At 42.5% G+C, this 20536-nt stretch overlaps 1 protein-coding gene across 1 annotated transcript in view; it reads left to right on the forward strand.

Annotated features, from left to right (window-relative positions):
• The first annotated feature begins 811 nt into the window (after positions 1 to 811).
• Positions 812 to 20536, forward strand: part of LOC136632835 (cholesterol 24-hydroxylase-like) — a 34447-nt gene continuing 14722 nt past the window's right edge. The window contains exons 1-10 of the mRNA XM_066608059.1: positions 812 to 986; positions 5450 to 5527; positions 6945 to 7026; positions 9004 to 9074; positions 14395 to 14481; positions 16186 to 16324; positions 16596 to 16706; positions 19485 to 19641; positions 19905 to 19967; positions 20088 to 20160. Of these exons, the coding sequence (XP_066464156.1) occupies positions 850 to 986; positions 5450 to 5527; positions 6945 to 7026; positions 9004 to 9074; positions 14395 to 14481; positions 16186 to 16324; positions 16596 to 16706; positions 19485 to 19641; positions 19905 to 19967; positions 20088 to 20160 (998 nt within the window). The 5' untranslated portion in view covers positions 812 to 849. The remainder of the gene's footprint in view (positions 987 to 5449; positions 5528 to 6944; positions 7027 to 9003; positions 9075 to 14394; positions 14482 to 16185; positions 16325 to 16595; positions 16707 to 19484; positions 19642 to 19904; positions 19968 to 20087; positions 20161 to 20536) is intronic.

A 20536-nucleotide genomic window follows, 5' to 3' on the forward strand; every position in this document is an offset into this window, starting at 1 on the left:
CTAACAACCACTTGTCTGTAGTATGTGAGTGAGTGCTCCTCATGCCCCGCCCCTGCTGATGTCATTGCCCCACCCCCTGGTGACACTATCGAAGGTCCTACAACATATATAAAACACAGCGTCTGACCGACAGAAGAATAACACAGTTAGGGCTCTTGGAAGGGGGGGACAAACATAACACACTGAGAATACAACTAAGCCGTTTTTATCTCAGAAGACAACAACCTTCCACCACCACAGAGATCCAGTGGGCTAAAGCACCTGTGGTGATGTCACTGCTGTGGGAGAAGCCAAGATGTGTGTGGGGATCATAATGTATGTACCATGTAGCAGAGCTGTGTGGCGCATTGCACCACCAGAAACAATGGTACTATAATTTCTTACAGAATTCAGCAGTCCTGACCCATGCTGATGTCACTGTTGTGCCAAGCTATGTTTGTCTTTTGTGGTAATCAAGCTGCTATTTGTGTGATGTGCCACCAGAAACACTGCTACTATAATGTCCTAATAATTACTAGTCCATTTCATAAGCAGCAGCTTTGCGTGTACAGATCTGCTCAAGTAGCTCACAAACTATCTACAAAAGCACAGATATAAATTTATAGTTGACAGCCTATAACCACAGAGCTGTATAATTTTACAGGGCAGTGCCACAGCAGTTCTCACTACAGCCATGCACTTGAATGAACTCCGGCAACCCTCTCACATGCAACAGTCTGTACAAGGCAGAATAAATAATTACACTAAGAGACAGCCCATAATCCTGGTGTCAGCTTCCTGTCCAGTCTGATCAGACTACAGCCAGCCTCCCTGCACAGAGAGTTGCTGTTATTTTCCTTCTTTGTAACTATGGAGCTGTTGGGCCTCATTGCCTGGGGTTTTCTGCTGCTCCTGACCCTGGTAGTTATCTGCTTCTTCCTATACTGTGGATATATCTATTACCAACATATAAAGTATGATCACATCCCCGGACCCCCCAGAGACAGGTAAGGAATCTTTCTGCACAGTGTCCGTGTGCTGCCATACAGGCTGTAAGTATGGAAATATTCTCCCCTCCTTATACATCTTGTGAGTTAGTAATAGGAAAATGGTCAGGTCGCTATTTTTCCACAAGGGTGCTGTCATATGTGTTTTAGGCTCCACAAAGTATATATCCCATCGAAGATGTATGGGATCCAGGAAAATTGGATATGCCTAGCAAAGTGCAGTTTACAAAGGGTTTTAGGCAAGTCGTGTTCAGATCTAGATCATATAGAATAATAGGCCTGTTATTCTCTTCCTGTTCTATGCAAGTTTTCTCGCCAACTCTCGGACAACACAAAAGTTGTAACTCAGCTCATTACGTAACATTAAAAGTGAGCACACTGCATTTGACAAGGTCATTCACAGAGACAGAACCCCGGGATCTGTCTGGAGGCACTGCCAACTATGTGTGGCAGTGCATGTCACTTTGATGCTTTTGTTTTGGGTGGTTGGTAGAATGCCGCCTATATAGTTAGGATATCCTATGTTTAGTTAGCACTCAGACAAGCAGGAGTTACTTTAGTCTGCTTGTGCCTGAATGTAAAAGCTATGCATTTGTTTTGTGCAACAAAATAGAGACAGGCCTTTCAATGTAATGCAAACAGATCCATGCAAAACAGCAACAAGTCAGTACCCAATGGGGGGGGGGGGGGGGGGGTGTAAAAAACAAGTAAAAGCATTATAATATAAAAACTTGTGTATATACCAATGCAATTAATAATGTAGAATAATTTCTCTTCTTAAGGCCCTTTTACACGCAAAGATAATCAATAAATAGCCAAACGACTAGACAACATTTTTGCATAAAATAAATTGCACCTAATCGTCTTTATTTTCCCTCATTAGTTAAAGGGGTTGTCCCGCGCCGAAACGTTTTTGTTTTTTTTTCAATAGGCCCCCCGTTCGGCGCGAGACAAACCCAATGCATGTGTTAAAAAAAAAAACCGTTTAGTACTTACCCGAATCCCCGCGCTGCGGCGACTTCTTTCTTCCTTTACCAAGATGGCCACCGAGATCTTCACCCACGATGCACCGCGGGTCTTCTCCCATGGTGCACCGTGGGCTCTGTGCGGTCCATTGCCGATTCCAGCCTCCTGATTGGCTGGAATCGGCACACGTGATGGGGCGGAGCTACGAGGACCAGCTCTCCGGCACGAGCGGCCCCATTCACCAGGGAGAAGACCGGACTGCGCAAGCGCATCTAATCGGGCGATTAGACGCTGAAATTAGACGGCACCATGGAGACGAGGACGCTAGCAACGGAACAGGTAAGTGAATAATTTCTGTATGGCTCATAATTAATGCACGATGTATATTACAAAGTGCATTAATATGGCCATACAGAAGTGTATAACCCCACTTGCTTTCGCGGGACAACCCCTTTAAAGTAAACTCAGTAGCTGATGTTTGCTCAGCTTGGCATGTCTTTTTGCAATCGGCTATCTGGCCAGCAGATTCCACTGTCTTCTCCCGGCATTAGTAAACACTGCACTCATTGTGTATGCAAGGCAAACAAAACCATAAGCCTTAAGCGGCTGATAAGACTAAACGAACTGCATTCAAATGGAACGAATTCTGTGTGCGGTGCCGATGGTTTTTATGCTGGCTAAAAACCAGCGCTGAACGACAATTGAGCGAACAGTGCACAACTGCCTGCGTTTATATATAACGATTATTGCTCACTTTCAGACATTTAAACGAACTTTGAGCGATAGTCGTTGCGTGTAAAAGAGCGCTAAGATTTAGCACTAGTGGCCCCCGCATTTGGAGATGAAAAATCCAATATGCCTATTTATTGAATAGCACAGACTTCAAATCTTCTCCCCGTCTTGATTTTCTAACCCATTCAATACCCAATAACTTTAGGGACTGCGTGGATCCATTATGTTCAGTAATAAAGTGTTGGGAGAAATTTGAAATATTGCTATTACTGGCATTGGGAATGTCATGTAAGTGCTCTAATATCCTGATTTTCAATCTTCTAGATATGCAGCCTACATAGGCTAATTAAAACTGACATATAATGACATACTCGTAGACTACAAATTAGGTGTTACAATTAATATAGTCTGTAATTTGAAAAGTACTTTTGTTTTGCATATCTGAGAAGGTTCTACATATTGGGAATGCAAAAAAAACAGGTCCTACAAATTCTAGCTCCTTGCCTATAAAAACCCTATTGCTGCAACCAGGTAGTCTGTGATTGATTTCCAGTACACAATGAATTAGGTGAAAAGAGGGTTTCTAATGCAGGGGATCGTCTGTATACTACTTTGCATGCTTTAGATAAAATAGAATGCAAAATGTCATCTTCATATAACAATGGTTTGTATTTATGTGTAATTTTCCTGATCTGATGAAATTGGTTGCTATATTGTAAGTCTAATACCGGACACATTTCGTTTTTAGTTTCTCTCTATGTATAGGTAAAAGGGGTTTTCCAGGGAGAATACTATTGATGACTTATCCTCAGGATAGGTCATCAATAGTTGATCGGCTGGGGTGACCCCGACCAATCAGCTGAGTGGGCGCATGCTGTCAGCGCCGCAAATACACAAACGTCAGAGCTGAAGCAGCAGAAGTATCTGTGTCGACCTCTGTGTAGTGGCTGGCGCTTGTAACTGCAGGCACAACTCTCATTGAAATCAATGGGAGCTGTGCCTGCAGTTACAAGCGCCGGCCACTAGACAGACGTCGGCATGGAGCTACTTCAGCTCCGACCTCTGTGTATTTGCGGCGCTGTCCCAAGCGACAGACCCCAGCCTATCAACTATTGATCAGTAGTATACTCCCTGGAAAACCCCTTTAATAATTTTACCCTAGGTTTCCTTGAAGCTATATTACGGTCTCTCTTAAGCATCTTTATGGGATAACCACAATATTTAAATCTCTCACTAATTCCCTGGGTCTCATCTTTGAATCTTCCAAGTTCATTGCAGTTGCGTCTTACCCTAATCATCACCTCTACAGGGATCACTTTGATGGTATGCTTAGGGTTTGACCTCCTGGAATGTAATATTGTATTTTCAGCCTTCCCCTTATCAAATGTAGATGTGCGTATGATTCCGTCACTGCAGCCTTCAACGTCAGGTCCAAAAATTCAGTTCTGTTGGGATGCTTATAATGTGTAAGGCCTCCTGCACACGGGCGTATTTGCATTGTAGAGTCCGCGGCCTCCGAAGTCAATGGAAGCCATCCGTCCGCGGCACTTCCATAGTGAGCATGCGCGACGGAGTGCTGCCGGGCACATCCGCAGCATGTGCAGAAGATGACAGACAGGTATGCTGGGGTCACCGACCAGGCAAGAGGTCGAATTCGGCTGCGGGAATCCCGCATGCGGGGTCCGACCTGCCTGTGGCAGGAGGCCTAAGCCTGAGGTTAAAGTCATTATTATTGACATAATCAATAAACACTGGTATGGCAGATACAGACCATTCCCAAATAAGGAGTATCAATATATCTGCCCTACCGGTGTACATAATAATAAAAGGGGTAACCCTTTAAAGGGGACCTGTTATAGTGATAAAATTATAGTGCTATTACAGGAGGTGATGAGCAGCCGGGGCATGTATTTGTTATATTCACCGGCTCCCTGGTACCAGCGCTGTCACCTGCCAAAGATAGCGTGTGGCACAATATTCTGACTCTTTTCAGATTGCCATGTGTGCATTCTCCCACACAAGTCTATGGGAGAGCACGAGCATGGGAATATGAAAAAAGTCAGATTTCTGTGCGCAACGCAATCTTCAGTGGGTGATACCCCTAAAATTAGAAAGCAGGTGAGTATGAAAAAAAATACATCCCTGTCACCTCCCCTAACAGCATCATAACTTAGTTTATGGTGCTAAAGGAAGCGGACAGGATCCCTTTAAGCAGTTCCTGATAAATGCTGCCTGGACAGGTCCTACAAATTCTAGCTCTGCACCTATCTGGACAGTAGTTTCCCATCTGCTAGCACATATATATGATCTTCTAGTCCTTATCTACACACTAACATGTGGACTCAATAGCTTAAGTACACTGCAATACCTTATCCTCTTGGATGGGTACTCTCCATCCAAGAGGATGAGGTATTGCAGAACGACTTTACTCAGAGGCAGGCGCAGCTGAAACTTAGTATGTGGATGCTCCTACAGTTGCTTCCTAGGCAGTAAGCTATTATTGCCCCTCCCGTGCTATTATTCAGGCTGTGGCAGGCAGTAATCGGCCAATACGCATATGCAAGACATTAGGAGGACAAGTCAGACACTCGCATAGAATCCAGAAGAGATACGAACACCTAAAATCAAGATAATAACACTAAATTATGGTTGTAACTTACGATGATGTATCATCACATCTATTAGTTAGCTATAAATGTTAGTAGTGAGAAAGCCCACATATGTATATGTCATATAAGTATAACATAATTGCTTTGCAATTGCAGCTTTTTCTATGGACATTCAACCACAATGTTGAAGTCAATGAAGAAGGACCAACTTATATATGACTTGTTTTTGGACTGGTGAGTTCAATGAATGGAGAATCATTTTAAGGTATTGGAAGTCAGGACCGGTCAGAGGTAGAACAATTGGGTGGCCAGTAATTGGACACTATTTGGTGCTCTTGTTTCATACAGGGTGTAGTTAAAAAGACTGATCCATGGGTTTTAATTTTATGTTGTGGTCCCTTTTAGAGATAAAGCATAAAACTCAATTGCAAAGTTGAAGAGTAGCATGTGAGAAGCAGAAATCCACTTTGCATGTCTCTCTCTAAGTCCTGTGGGACTGTTACTATGACTGAATTAAGGAAAGTCTATTTGAAGTGCCCTCCTTCTGCTACAATACATGTATGGAGTCGTCGTTGGACCTGTGCTCATTCCAGGAACTCTCAACGTGGATTGGTAGCTGAATCTCCTGCAGACTCCAGTGGATGACTTCCCGGATGATCTGCCCCTATTGTGGCAGAAGGAGGCCACTTCTTGTATGCTTTCCTTACTCCAGTCATAGTAGCGATCCCACAGGGCTTAGAAAGATGCGGAAAGTGGATTTTTGCTTCTCACATGCTACTCTTTGACTTTGCAATTGCCGTTTACTTTCTATATCTAACTGGAGCCACAATACAAAATTGAAATCCATGTTCTGGGGCCCATGTGACATACCATCATGTAGTGCATCCATGCCTTCTATTAAAGGGGTTTTGTCATTTAAAAAAACATTTTTATACGTACCTATTCCTCCCCAGGCAGCCTTCTTACTAGATCTTCTTCTCACCGATCTTCTCCTGGCTCCTCCAGTCCCCAGGGTCACCTCACCTGTAGCCGGCTGGATCCTCTTCTTCCTGTGATGAAGTGTACATTGCGGGATTCTGCTTCCTGCAGGCTGTGTACCCGGTCACTAGTAACGTAGTGTTCACTGCCTAGCAGGGAATGCCGAATCCTCGGCAGCCTGCTTTAGCGTGACTGCGCATGTGCAATGTCTCACCGCTGATGTTCACATATTATCTTAAACACTAGCAGTGAGATATTGTGCATGCGCGCTAAAAGCAGGCTGCCGAGGATTTAACAAATGGATGCTCCAAAACAGGAAGAAGAGGATCTAGATGGTTGGAGGTGACGTGGCCCGGGGGACTAGAGGAGTTAGGAGAAGATCAGTGAGGAGATGCAGTAAGAAGACTGCCTGGGGAAGAATAGGTAAGTATACAATGATTTTTTTCTAATGACAGAACCCCTTTAAAGTACGTTATTATTATTTCAATATAGGACACCAGTACTGAGACATAGTGCTGGATCTGTCTTTTTGACTACACCCCATATAGGTGGTGGTAGCCTAATTAGTTATCATGCAAACACTATGTTTTTGAGCACTCGTCAGTTTTGATGGAATCCATCAAATGGCCAAGATAACATATCTGCTATAAAATGTCGATTTTTTTACCTCCAGGGTTGAGACATATGGCCCGGTTATACGAATAAACGGTTTACACAAAGTAATCATTCTGACAGTGAGTCCAGAATCAGTAAAGGTAAGAAAATTATATTATTTTTGAATTAGGCATCACAATTTGAGTTATGACCGCCATTACTGGTTTAGGCGAAAGAAAGATAGAGCTATACTAGACATACATGGCCATTACTTAGAACTTGTGTATATATGTTCTTCAAATTACAAAAAATACCCATCTGGAAACAGATTGAGCCTTTGATTGAATGCTGCCCTTCTGCTGCATCCCTTCATATGGCATATCATATAGTATTTAAATAATACTCACAAAGCACATATGAATAACCATTCCATTCTAGTACCATTTCAGTAACTAATTACTACCACCATGTAATGTCCAAATAACAGCACTACACAGTTGTCATATAATGCCAAAATATTAGTGTTGCATAGTTGTAATAATTATATATAGAGGACTAATTACATTATTTGTGAACATACAGTTAATATCTTTAATACCCTGTTTCCCCGAAAATAAGACGCGTCTTATATTAATTTTTGCTCCCAAATCTGCGCTACGTCTTATTTTCAGGGGGTGTCTTATTTCACGACGGCAAATCCGTCTGTGGCCGCTAATCCCTCAATTGGCCAGCTTTGTGGATGAAATTTCTCAGAAATCTCATCCACATGGGACAGCAAATCTCTCACGGCAAAGCTGGGAGAAGCCGGTGTTGTGATGCGGATTCACCGGCCACAGAAACGGAAAAGCGTGCAGCCAGGTAGCTTCAAAACAAGCGGCTAAGTGCCGTGGGTTTTGAAGCAGCGCTTTCCCGGCGGAAATCTCGCTGTTTATCGCTGTGGCCAAACTGCGAGATTTCCGCTGGAAATACGCTCTGTGAGAACCCAGCCTTAAGAATCACATACAGGTTGCCTGACTCACACACAGAGCCATAAAAAATAAGGGCTGTAAAGTAACGTACCTGTCTGCAGACAGAAGGTCCTGGACCACTTGTAAGCAGGGATGGTATTGCAGGGAAAGCTCATCACAGCAGACATGTACAGCAGGAACAGAACGTACAGTATGGACTTTTCCAGCCAGCAAGGGGAGCTCACAACAGCACACTCGTACAGCACAGCAGGGACAGGATAACAGCAGACTGTCTGCAGATCTACCTATACATCTGGAGGTAGGAGACAACGGGGATGGCAGCAGGGGACAGGCCTCTTGACTTGCCTGCACACTTTACTATGCCTTACTATCGGGGGGGGGGGGTGCCTTATATTTGGGACTTCTGCAAATTTCAAGGGGTGCCTTATTTTCAGGGGGTGTCTTATTTTCGGGGAAACACGGTATTTCTTCTGGTCTACAAAGTTTCAAGGGATAATATACCCTGAGGTGCAGAAGTATCAGTCGCACCCAGGCCCTGGCATATAAGGGGGTCCAATGGATACTTGGGAAGATGTCAGCATTATAAATAGCACATGATAGATGTGGTGGGGGGGTGTCTGTTACATATTTTGTATTGGGATCCAGGAGTTTAAAGAGGTATTCCAGGACTTTAGTTACTGATGACTAATACTCAGATTAGGTCAACAGTATCTGATCAACAAGGGCCCGCCTCTCTGGATCCCCACCAATCAGATGATCATTCAATCTTCTGTCAGTGCAGTGGGCCGGACGTTGTCATCGCTGGTCAGCATCGGAAGTGTAATAGCTGGCTTCACTGGGCCGAACAATCGGCTGATCAATTGGAATCCTGAGCGGCAGGTTCTCGTCGATCAACTACTTGATCTCTGGATATATCTTATGGTCTTTAGTATTTCACAGACTAGTGTCCCTGGTGGTCTAGGCTGTTTTAGGTTGTTAGTATTCCTGATTATCTACGATGCCTTAGAGATTAATAGAGAGGATATTGCAGAAGCCACACAAAATTGCTAATTGTTAAAGTTAATAATTCTCTATTATTGGGCATAGCAAATATTTTCAAAGATTTACTTTGCACTTGATATATGTTGAGTCAGGAAATACTGCATTCTCTTCTCTGCTTATATATTGCAGGAATTTTTGATGTCTCCAAAATCTATAAAGGACCGGTTTTACGATCGTCTATTTAGTTTGTTTGGAGTGCGGTAACTGCAACATTTTTTTTTCTTTTGCTTGCATTAGTTTTCAATAGTGTATTGAAACAGTGTATTTTTTTTATTACAATTGCAAGAAAAAGTAAGTTAACTAGAGATGAGCGAGTATACTCGCTAAGGCACATTACTCGAGCGAGTAGTGCCTTAGCCGAGTATCTCCCCGCTCGTCTGTAAAGATTCGGGGGGCCGGCGGGGGTCGGGGAGAGCGGGGAGGAACGGAGGGGAGATCTCTCTCTCCCTCCCGCAACTCACCTGTCACCCGCGCCGGGAAGAATCACAGGATTTGTTTTGCATTCTGTAACCATGGTAGCACATAAGTCTGTATAGGAGTTGTATGCACAGTGGTAGGGGGACTTCTTACAAAGATGCTTTATTTTAGATGCATCTTACCAAAACCGTGTTTTGGAAAAATCCATTGAAATTAATTGGGAAAAGAACGGAAATGTTTATTTCAGTTTTAAAATTCAGTTTTTCTGTTCCAAAAGCAGAACAGAGAAATGGAATTGTGACAGAAGACCTAAATGCAGGGGGCCAGCGGGGGTCGGGGAGAGCAGGGAGGAACGAAGGGGAGATCTCTCTCTCCCTCTCTCCCGCCCGCTCCCCGCCGCAACTCATCTGTCACCCGCGCCGGCCCCCGAATCTTTAGAGACGAGCGGGGAGATACTCGGCTAAGGCACTACTCGCTAGAGTAATGTGCCTTAGCGAGTATACTCGCTCATCTCTAAAGTTAACCCTTTGTAGTTACTAGGGTTTCTGATTACTAAGAAAATGTGGTCCTATTGTTATCTGAATTAGAATTCTAGACAAAAACAATCTAACTAAACTAATAACACACATACAATTATATCTTTCATGTTTTTTATTGAGCACATTAAGGCCCTTATGCCCACAGCCATGTCAGACTCCGCCAGCGGAATATCGCAGCGGAGTCCGACATGGCGCCCCCCAAAGAACCCATACTCACCTCTCCGGAGCTGCCGCGCGAGTCCCGTCCGGCAAACCGGCATCCATGCGCAGTGCAGCACATGAGGTGCCGTCGGTGATGATGCAGTGGGCTGTGATGCATAATAATAATGTGCTCACAGCAGAAGTATCGCATCAGGGACAGCTTCCATTAAATATAACGGAAGCCAGCCGTGCGTTTTTCCATGGCAATTAGAACATGCCGCAATTTCTTTCACGCTGAGGACTTCCGCAGTAGATTTCCATAGCGTGAACGTTGAAGGGCAGAAAGCTATAAGGTTCAATAGAACTAAATAGCTGCGGGATAACGTAGCGGATTTCCACCATGTGAAACGCGGCAGAAATCCTTCCGTGGGCATTAACCCTAAGGGTGGTTTCACATCCTTTGGAGGCCCGACTCTAAATAACGGAAGAAAAAACGCTACATGTAGCGCTTTTTCTTCTGTCCCAAAACCGTGCAGCTGGGCGGAAAGAGGGCGGACCCCATTATAGTCAATGGAGCCTGCCTGATGCTGTTTGGTTCCGTCCAGAGACTGTACTGTTCAGTAGCGGAGTTCCCCCTTTCCTGCTCCCCGAACAGAGCAGAAAAGCAGAATCCCCAGTGCAAGTGTGAAAGCAACCTTAGGGCAGGCTCACATGAGCATAATTTAACAGCGTATTATGCGCACTTAATACGCAGTGAAGGGAGTCAATGATTTTCATTGATCCCTTCACATTATATGGGACAATGTCCTCAAAAATAACAATACAGATGACAAATGGGAGAAGTTCTCAAAACATCCTAAATACTTCATGTGAGCAGTTCATGCCCTTCAAAAATAAAAGAACTATGAATAAAAGGAAACCAATGTGGCTCAACAAGACTGTGAGGTGGTAATAAGTGAAAAAAAGAGAGTTTAAATTACTAAAACAAGAAAGCAGGGAAGAAAACAAAATATGTAAGGAAAAGATAAAAACTGCCAAGGAGGAGGCAGAAAGACTGATTGCCAAAGAGAGCAAAAATAACCCTAAACTATTTTTCAATTATATAAAGAGTAAAAGGATTTGCCCTGAGAGCACTGGCCCTTAACAAATAATGCAGGAGAAACCGTAGAAGTGTAGTTTTTTCTCAAGTATATTCACAGTAGAAAAAGAAAAGTCACATAAGATGCAAGAAAATAAAATGAACCCCCCACTAAATATCAGCTACCTAACGCAGGAGGAAGTACAGTGTCCGCTAAAAAATATTAAAATCGACAAATCAGCAGGTCCAAATGAAATACGCACAAGGGTTCTAAGGGAACTAAGTGACGTGATAGACAGACCGCTATTTCTTATATTTAGGGACTCTATTGAGACCGGGGTTGTACCTCTGGATTGGCGCATTGTCAATGTGGTTCCAATATACAAAAAGGGGTCAAGAGGAGAGCCTGGTAACTACAGGCCGGTAAGTCTCCCTTAAATAATCTGTAAAATATTCGAGGGGGTTCTGAGAGATGCCATCCTGGAATATCTGAAGGAAAACAATGGTATAACTCCTCATCAGCATGAGTTCATGAGGGGTCAATCATGTCAAACCAACTTGATCAGCTTCCACAATGAAATAAGTTCTAGGCTAGATCTGGGAAAGTCCATTGATCTTGTATGTCTGGATTTTTCTAAAACATTTGACACCGTGCCGCATAATAGGTTAATATATAAAGTTAGACAGCTCGGACTGGGCAAAAATGTGTGTAGCTAGGTAAAGAACTGGCTCAGAGATAGAAAGCAGAGGGTGGTAATTAATGGTTCATACTCTGATTGGGCCACTGTCACTAGTAGGGTGCCACAGGGTTCAGTATTAGGCCTCATTCTGTTCAATATATTTATCAACGACCTGATAGAGGGGCTGCACAGCAAAATATCAATATTTGCAGATGATACAAAATTATACAAGATAATTAATACAACGGAGGTGTTACGTCTTCCACACCCACGAACTGGTGAACTCAGACAGAACCGCAGAATTACGAAACAGACTTCATACTCGGCGACAAGTGAACTCAAACGGAGATGCAGAACTGCGAACTGGATTCATACTCGCCGACAGACATAACCCAATGACTGACAAGCGCTCAAAACACTCACCTGCATAACCGCACACATAGCCAGGTGGAATAACTATAGAATGTACGAGGTATTCATTTGTATATTTGCCAAGATACTTAAGCCCACGAGCCCACTTCAAGGGTCCTCGTTGTCTCGCGGGTCCTTTACGCTAACGAGACAACTAACCCCAGGAAACCTGCCTGCATGTGCGGCGATCATCCCGACAGGGATGACCCCACGCTGGAACCTAGGGACCTACCTCATGCTAGATAATAAACAATCACCAGCAAGACATAGTTCACACCACATGTACGGAAACCTGCACAGACACGAAGGAACATGAAACTGTTCACATCTAAACACACTGAACAAACAGGGGGAAAACCGGCAGCCTCTAGCAGAGGAGCTGGTATATATAAGCAGCAGACCTCGGGGATAGGCTGGCTGGAGCAATCCACACCCAGCCAGCTCAGTCAACACCCACCTGTGGAGCTGTGCTGCTGGAAACCCATGTAGTACAACAGATCTCAGCAGCAGACCCTAACAGGAGGACAATGTACAGCTGCAAATGGACGTAGAGAAACTGGGAGCTCGGGTATAAAAATGGTAAATGAAGTTCAACATCGATTAATGTAAGTTTATGCACATGGGCAGGAGAAATGGATGTCACCTATGTACACTAAATGGGCTACTGCTAGGGAAAAGTGAAATGGAAAAAGACCTGGGGGTACTAGTTGACTGTAGACTCAATTGGAGCAACCAATGCCAGTCAGCTGCTGCAAAGGCAAATATAGTTTTGGGGTGCATTAAAAGAGGTATGGGGCAAAGGAAGAGAACATTATTCTTCCCCTATATAAGGCACTTGTCAGGCCTCACATGGTATACTGTGTACAGTTCTGGACATCGGTGCTCAGCAAAGACATTGCAGTACTCGAGGGGGTTCAAAGAAGGGCAACTAAATTAATAAACGGAATGAGAGGACTGGAATACCCAGAGAGGCTTACAAAATTGGGATTATTCACCCTGAAAAAAAGACGGTAAAGGGGCGACCAAATAACTATGTATAAATACATGAGGGGACAATACAAGGATCTCTCCCATGTTTATACCCAGGACTGCGACAGTAACAAGAGGGCATCCCTACGAGCAGTCAGACTGTGTAATTCTCTGCCTGAGGACGTGGTGATGGCAAAATCAATAGAGGAGTCTAAGAGGGGACTAGATGTCTTTTTAGAGCACTACAACATTACTGGATATAGACATTAAATAACTAGAAGGCCTGTAGATCTTGTAGAAACGTTGATCCAGGGATTATTCTGACTGCCACTATGGAGTTGGGAAGGAATTTTTTCCCTCAGAATGAGGGTTAATTGGCTTCTGCCTCATTGGGTTTTTTTCACCTTCCTCTGGATCAACAAGGGTGGGTTAAACAGATTGAACTGGATGCACATTTGTCTTTTTTGAGCATAGCATACTATGTTACTCTTGCACATATACATTGCATATAATACGCATGTAAAAAAGAATGTAGCATGTTCCATTTTACCGCATATTAAGCTCAATAGAGCCCTATAGTTTTCTATAGGAGCATAATAAACAATGTACATACGCAATTACATTGCGTATGCGCGACATTTATAAGCAATGTTGCTAAGTGACAGAGCGGGAAATTTAAAAAAGGAACAAGGAAGACTGCACATGCAGTCCAAAATTGCTACCATAGGCGGCAATAGGCTGGCTCACACAGCGGTAAAACACTGCGTTATACACACAGCGTTTTACTGCACGCTCCTGTGGGCATAGCCTTACTCAACATCTACAGTGTAGGGAGAAAAAGTAAGTGAACTTTTGAATCTAGTAATTTGTAAATCCCGTTTTAGCAGGATTCACCTCCACTGAACATTTCCTGTAGCTGCAATAAGATTTGGAATCTTTCCTCCCTGCAATTCTGTTTCAGTTCAGCAATATTCCTGGGATGCCTTGCATGTACAACGCTCTTGCAGATTTACTTGTGTGCTTTGGTTGTTGTCTTGCTACATCACTCAACATCTCTACAGCTCAATTGTTGTAGTTATGAAGGCAAAGGGTGGTCACACCAAATATTGGTTTGATTTAGATTGCTCTTTTGTTCATTCACTTTGCATTTTCTTAATTGACAAAAATAAACTAATAACACTTCTTTTTTTCAAAGCATTCATACTTTGCGGCATTTTTCAATACCTGCCTAAAACTTTTGCACAGTACTGTATATTAGTCTATTTATTTTTGTTTTACATTCTAGATTTATGGGAAAAGGCTTAGTGACAAATCGAGATAATGATGATTGGCACAAACAGAGGAGGATTATGGACCCAGCATTCAGTAGAATGTAAGTTCCAGCAGTTTCAGAGTACACGATACTGATAACCAAACTTTAATCTATATATATAAAGACAAAAGCCCTCACTGACTGACTGACTGACTGACTCACTCACTCACTCACTGACCACTAATTCTCCAACTTCCCGATGTTGTAGAAACATGAAATTTGGCACAAGCATAGATTATGTCCAAAATAGGAAAAGTAAAGGGGTCCCAACTCAATTATTCAATTCTAGCACAAAAGAATTAGCATCAAAAATTTACGTACGTAATCCAATTCTCTCACTTCTCGATGTCATAGAAACTTGAAATTTGGCACAAGCATTGATTGTGTCATAAATAGGAAAAGCTAAAGGGGCCCCAACTCGATTATTCAATTCTAAGCGCAAAAGAATTAGCGTCCAAATTTTACGCACGGAATCTAATTCTCTCACTTCCCGATGTCATAGAAACGTGAGATTTGGCACGAGCATTGATTGTCATAAATAGGAAAAGCTAATGGGTCCCAACTCGATTATTTAATTCTAAGCGCAAAATAATTGGCGTCCAAATTTTACGTACGGAATCTAATTCACTCACTTCTCACTTTATAAATTGATTATGTCCGCCATAGTGTTCAGGCTTCTGTTATAAACACTGAAGCCTAAACCGATATGAATAGAGCCTTATTTTATTATAGATAGATCAATAAATAGTAGCACTATGACTCATTTTGGAACGTCACTACATCTGGACAAGGACTTCTGATTTCTTAAATACAACTATATAAGGATTAGAGTGGAGAGTTAACGTTTCACTAATCTCCTATTTACTCCAAATTGACAATAGGACTCCATGTATTATAAGGTTATTGTTTAAAGTAATCTTGTGATATTCTGCTCCTGAGATATAAGACTTACTATAACCAAGGAAGGACTGTGTCAAAGTGAGTTTTCAACCTTCGGTACCAAGAGTACTGGTAGATAAAGGTTATAAGGAGAATTGTTAAAAGAACATAGGTTATTTGTATACATCGTTTTCATTTAATCTGTGTTTTTGGTTTTTAATAGAGATGAGCGAACGTACTCGGTAAGGCCGATTTCGCAATCGAGCACCGCGATTTTCGAGTACTTCACTACTCGGGTGAAAAGATTCGGGGGTCGCCGGGGGGCGGGGCGTGGCGTGGTGGAGCGGGGGGTAGCAGCGCGGAACAGGGGGGAGCTCTCTCTCTCTCCCTCTCCCCCCCCCCACTCCCCTCTGCAACCCCCCGTTCACCCACGGCACCCCACGAATCTTTTCACCCGAGTAGTGAAGTACTCGAAAATCGCGGTGCTCGATTGCGAAATCTGCCTTACCGAGTACGTTCGCTCATCTGTAGTTTTTAATATTAAGAAAAAACCAAATTGAAAATGAAATGTCATTGGAAAATTGCAAATTGTTAAAAGTCATTGATTCTCATTAACATTTCCTCCAGTAAAATCATGTTGCCGTTAAAAGAAAAAAGAATAAAATGAGAAAATTTAGCATCACTGTCTCTCTGTGTTCCTTGACCTGCTAGCATGTGGCAATCAGCTTACATATGTGCTCTATGATGTGTGGGGTGATAAAACACAATACAATTGTTGAATACATGACAGCTGTAGGGAAAATTATTTTTCTCAAAACATAGTAAAACATTGTTTTACATTGATTCATTTTTGTAAGTTTAGATTTTTTTTTTTTGCTTTTACAGATACTTGATAGGTTTAATGGGAACTTTTAATGAAAAAGCAGAAGAGCTAATGGAGAAATTGGCAGACAAAGCTGATGGAAACTGCCATGTTGGAATGCATGCTATGATGAGTAAAGTCACCTTGGATGTGATTTCGAAGGTAATCAAATTAAGAAGGTGATTTCATTTCTATTTGAAGTGACACCCTCAGCCTCTGAACCTCATAGCTTGTATGACTATATTTAGCCCATTGGGAAGATAGGCCCACTGGCAAAAAGTTAAGTGGGTCACTATCCTGGGGAACCAACTGCACAGGCATGTTTTGGGTTGTACAAAAAGGGCAAAAACGACCTCTTAACCACAATTCAACCGAATTTCATCTGTGATTAAATAGGATGGGATATAATATAATGTGTCTTTCTCTGGACTAGGTTGCCTTTGGAATGGAGATGAATTGCTTGCAAGATGATGGGACACCATTTCCGAGGGCAATATCATTGGTGATGAGAGGTTTGGTGGAAACAAGAAACCCATTTATTAGGGTATATAATATATATACTGTATATCTTCATCTGATGCGGTGCGGTTTGTTATTAGAACAACTCTGCCCTTCTGTGTATGCATTATGTACCACTACACACTATACTTCACACTCACTCACCATCACCTCAGCATCTACAGGGTGGGCCACAGAAAAGTAGCCTGCCACCACACTTTTATGAAAGCCGTCTAAAAGAAAATGTGTCTGCATTGCCCATAACAACCAATCACAGCGCATCTTTCATTTCTTATAATGCTGAGGAAAAATGAAAGCTGTGCTGTGATTGGTTGCTGTAGGCAACAAAGAGACCTCCATGTTGGTTTCTCCTGAGTATTTTGTATATTCTAAATAACTGATACTTTTGCATTATAAGTATTAATCTTAACTTCAGTGAATAATATTTCTGTGCATGGATATTTATATACATATATTGCTTTTGCTGTCCTGGAATGGACTTTCAACTACTAATTTATAAGGATCAAATGATTGCTAGTTGAAGTTAGGAGCTGGAGTAGGTTTTAAGTATAATTTACGCAGGTTTCTGGCATAAATTGTAGTAAATATGATGGGCCATGTGTGGCCATGCCTTCTTTTTGCCTAGCTTAACCCACTTTTAGAAAAGTAGTGGAGGCTGGTGTACTAAGAGCAAAAAGGCACATATAATGGCTTGCGCCATAATTTTAAACTTTTTTATGCCAGAAATCTGGTGTACAATACTTGTTAAATATGCCCCACTATGTTTTGAACAATTGTGGTCTGGTCCAAGTCTATTATGGCTTTTGTGTTTGATTGATCCAAAAATAATAGGTCAGCATGCCTCACTTCCATAAAAAACATTTCTATATTTTATTCCTTACAATTAAAAAGATGTTACAGTACAATAGAGATGAATCTCCAATGTGCAGCAGACAGGCGGAAGGAAGGCATACAACATATCAAGTTCATAGAATTAAATATATGCTCAGAAAGTGCATTATGCTAAATTATATATAAACAAACATTAAATCATATAAAATGCCACATCAAGCATACAAAGCATTGAATCTATGCATATAAGCAGCAGTACATAATGTGTAAAGCCCACCATACCACCTGCACCTTGACACGTGTTTCACACCAAGCTTCCTTAGGGGATACGTGTGTGTTTGATTGATGTACAGCAAAAATAGTGAGGTACCCAGAAAAGTCTATATGATGATAAATACTCTTGTGTAAAAAAAAGTTTGTAGTCCTTCATTTGTTAACCAGCCTGATGAAAGGGCCCATGTGCTCTGAAAGCTTGCAATTATATGTTTTCTGATTATCCAATAAAAGTATCACCTCTGTCACTTTTGTCAGGACTCGGGTCCGGGAAACTGGAAGTCCCTGAAAATACCCACAACCCCTGTCCCTACCTACTTGTCCCCCTAGGCTAAGCCCCAGGGCAACAACTGGGTGATGGTCCCTACACTCACTAGGGAAGGGGAACACTTGGACTAACAAACAGACAGACACTGGAACAAACAACAGCAAGGAGAGTCAGACTATCCGGGTTGGCAGCGAGAGGGTACGCAGTACAAGAGAGTCAGGCAAAGGCAACATCAGGTCCAAAAACAGGGAGTCAAAAGTCAGGAGTCACAAGAAGAAGTACGCTGGTGTAGCAGGAAGACCAAACTAACACTGGCACTGGTCTGCAGACACAAGCAGGTTTAAATGCTGTTAGAGCTCCCGCCCCAGCAGCTGATTGGGTCGGGGAGTCTGACAGCAGCTAAGTGCACCCAGCAGCACTGAGGAACCCGCCCCCAGCCCTAGGGGGTAGAGAAGGAGACACATGCCGGGTAGCCATGATACCGAGGACGCGGGGAACACCCACCACGTCCCTAGCAACCCGGCGGCGAGGAGGAGCCCCGGTGACCAGGGAAGGTGATGAGGACCGGGGCTCCCCTGCGCCGCACGGCAGCAGCCCGTGTGACAGGACCGGCGATGCGGGCACGAGGGAGCCACGAGCCGCCAGTCCTGATATTTTTATGCAAGAGTATGCAATATCACATTGTTAGATACATGCAAACAGACTTGTAATATAGCCTAAGTTCTCCTTTGGGGTTTACTTGCTAGACACTTTTTAAAAGTGTCTTGAAAGGGGAGTGCAAATTTGCAGAATTGTAAAATGCTCCAGTTTACTACTGATGTGCATCATTTTTTAGGTGCAAAAAACTAGTCTAAAGTGTACCGTTCAAGATATAACATAAATTAGGCAACTGTGTCTAACATACGGCAAATTTACATAGCAGTGTGTAACACTGAAAGATTTGGTGCATCCCCGGACTGCCTCAATAACTTTATGCTGTCTATACATTATACAGGCTGGGTAAATCTGCTCCAATGTGTTTGTCAACCCAAGCTAATATTCATATGAGAGGCTATGACTTCTTTGTATCAACTGTCGTTATCTTGCCTATTCATGTTTGGGACCTCCATCAACTAGATAGCATAGAACGCTACAAAAAGCATCTCTCTCTGGAAGACCCAACATGTCCATGTATCACGTGAATAGGCCATTACTTTTAATTTTCATGACGACATGCTTCGTTTTTTCCTATGGTGGTGCTGCAGGAAAATTGAAATGATCACTAAATTGGAGCTAGGTTCCCCAGCAGGTTATAGTTGATTGTTAAGGGTTCCAGTAGTGGGAATTGCTCTGATTAACTTATTTTCAGGAATACTGTTTAACAAAATGGGATTGCATAATTAAACCTCTATCTCTTACTTCACATCATTAAAATATTGCTTTCACTATTAGTATTCATGGGAAAAGCGGGGCTTCGTAAAAGATGTCCAAGAAAGTGTCAGGTTGCTTCGGAAGACCGGGAGAATTTGCATTGAGAGGCGCAAAAAGGCAATTGAGGATGGAGAGGAGATTCCCATGGATATACTCACACAGATACTCAAAGGAGAAGGTATTCTTCCTACAAGCTGGAATTCTGCACAACTCCATAGACTATGTGTGCAAATAGATGTTATAGAGGGAGGTCTACGACAACCAGGCCAAATGGAACAATCCCCCTAAAATAGAATAAAAGATTATAAAACCTGTTTTGCCTTTTTTCCCCAATAGCACTGCTCATTCTATTAGCTTGTGTCTGATATTACAGTTTAGCCATATTCTATTGATTGTAACTACAAAATGGCCAACGTTTAGTTTAATACCCTCTCTTCACAGCTCTGGAAGGTGATTGTGATATAGAGGATTTACTGGATAACTTTGTTACATTCTTTATAGCAGGTTGGTAAAAAAATTTAATTTACTATTTTTACTTGAATTAACTTTTTGTACTGTAAAATGTCAGGACATCACAAAGCTGCTATCTAAAATCTAATATTAATATTTGTGTTCTTTTCTTAGGCCATGAAACGACAGCCAATCAATTATCATTTACTGTGATGGAACTGTCCAGGAACCCAGAGATACTTGAAAAGTGAGTGACATAATTAGGTTTAAAATAGGCTTACAAAAAGTCCACCTAAGTGGGTTGTCCCCTGACCACCAGGAGCCCTACCAATGAGACTTCCACTGTACACTAGAATAGGGGTCCTAAGCCCCCATTCGTTCTCACTGCATGATGGGTCACACAGTTATCTGGCAGTGTAGGAAAGTGACTGTGGTGCTCCCAATATTTGCAAGGGAAAAGAGCAGGACCTGCTTGAGCCACTTCCCTTCTCCTCCTTTAGCTCCCCAACACGGTCCTCCATTGAGGCCAATCATATACCTACCCATGTATGAGCATGCACATTCTCACTTTCTGTGTGTACTTCTGTGTAAAAGTATATTTGTGTATGTATGTAAATTTTCAG

Source organism: Eleutherodactylus coqui, chromosome 6 (assembly GCF_035609145.1).
Source record: "Eleutherodactylus coqui strain aEleCoq1 chromosome 6, aEleCoq1.hap1, whole genome shotgun sequence".
NCBI lineage: Eukaryota > Metazoa > Chordata > Amphibia > Anura > Eleutherodactylidae > Eleutherodactylus > Eleutherodactylus coqui.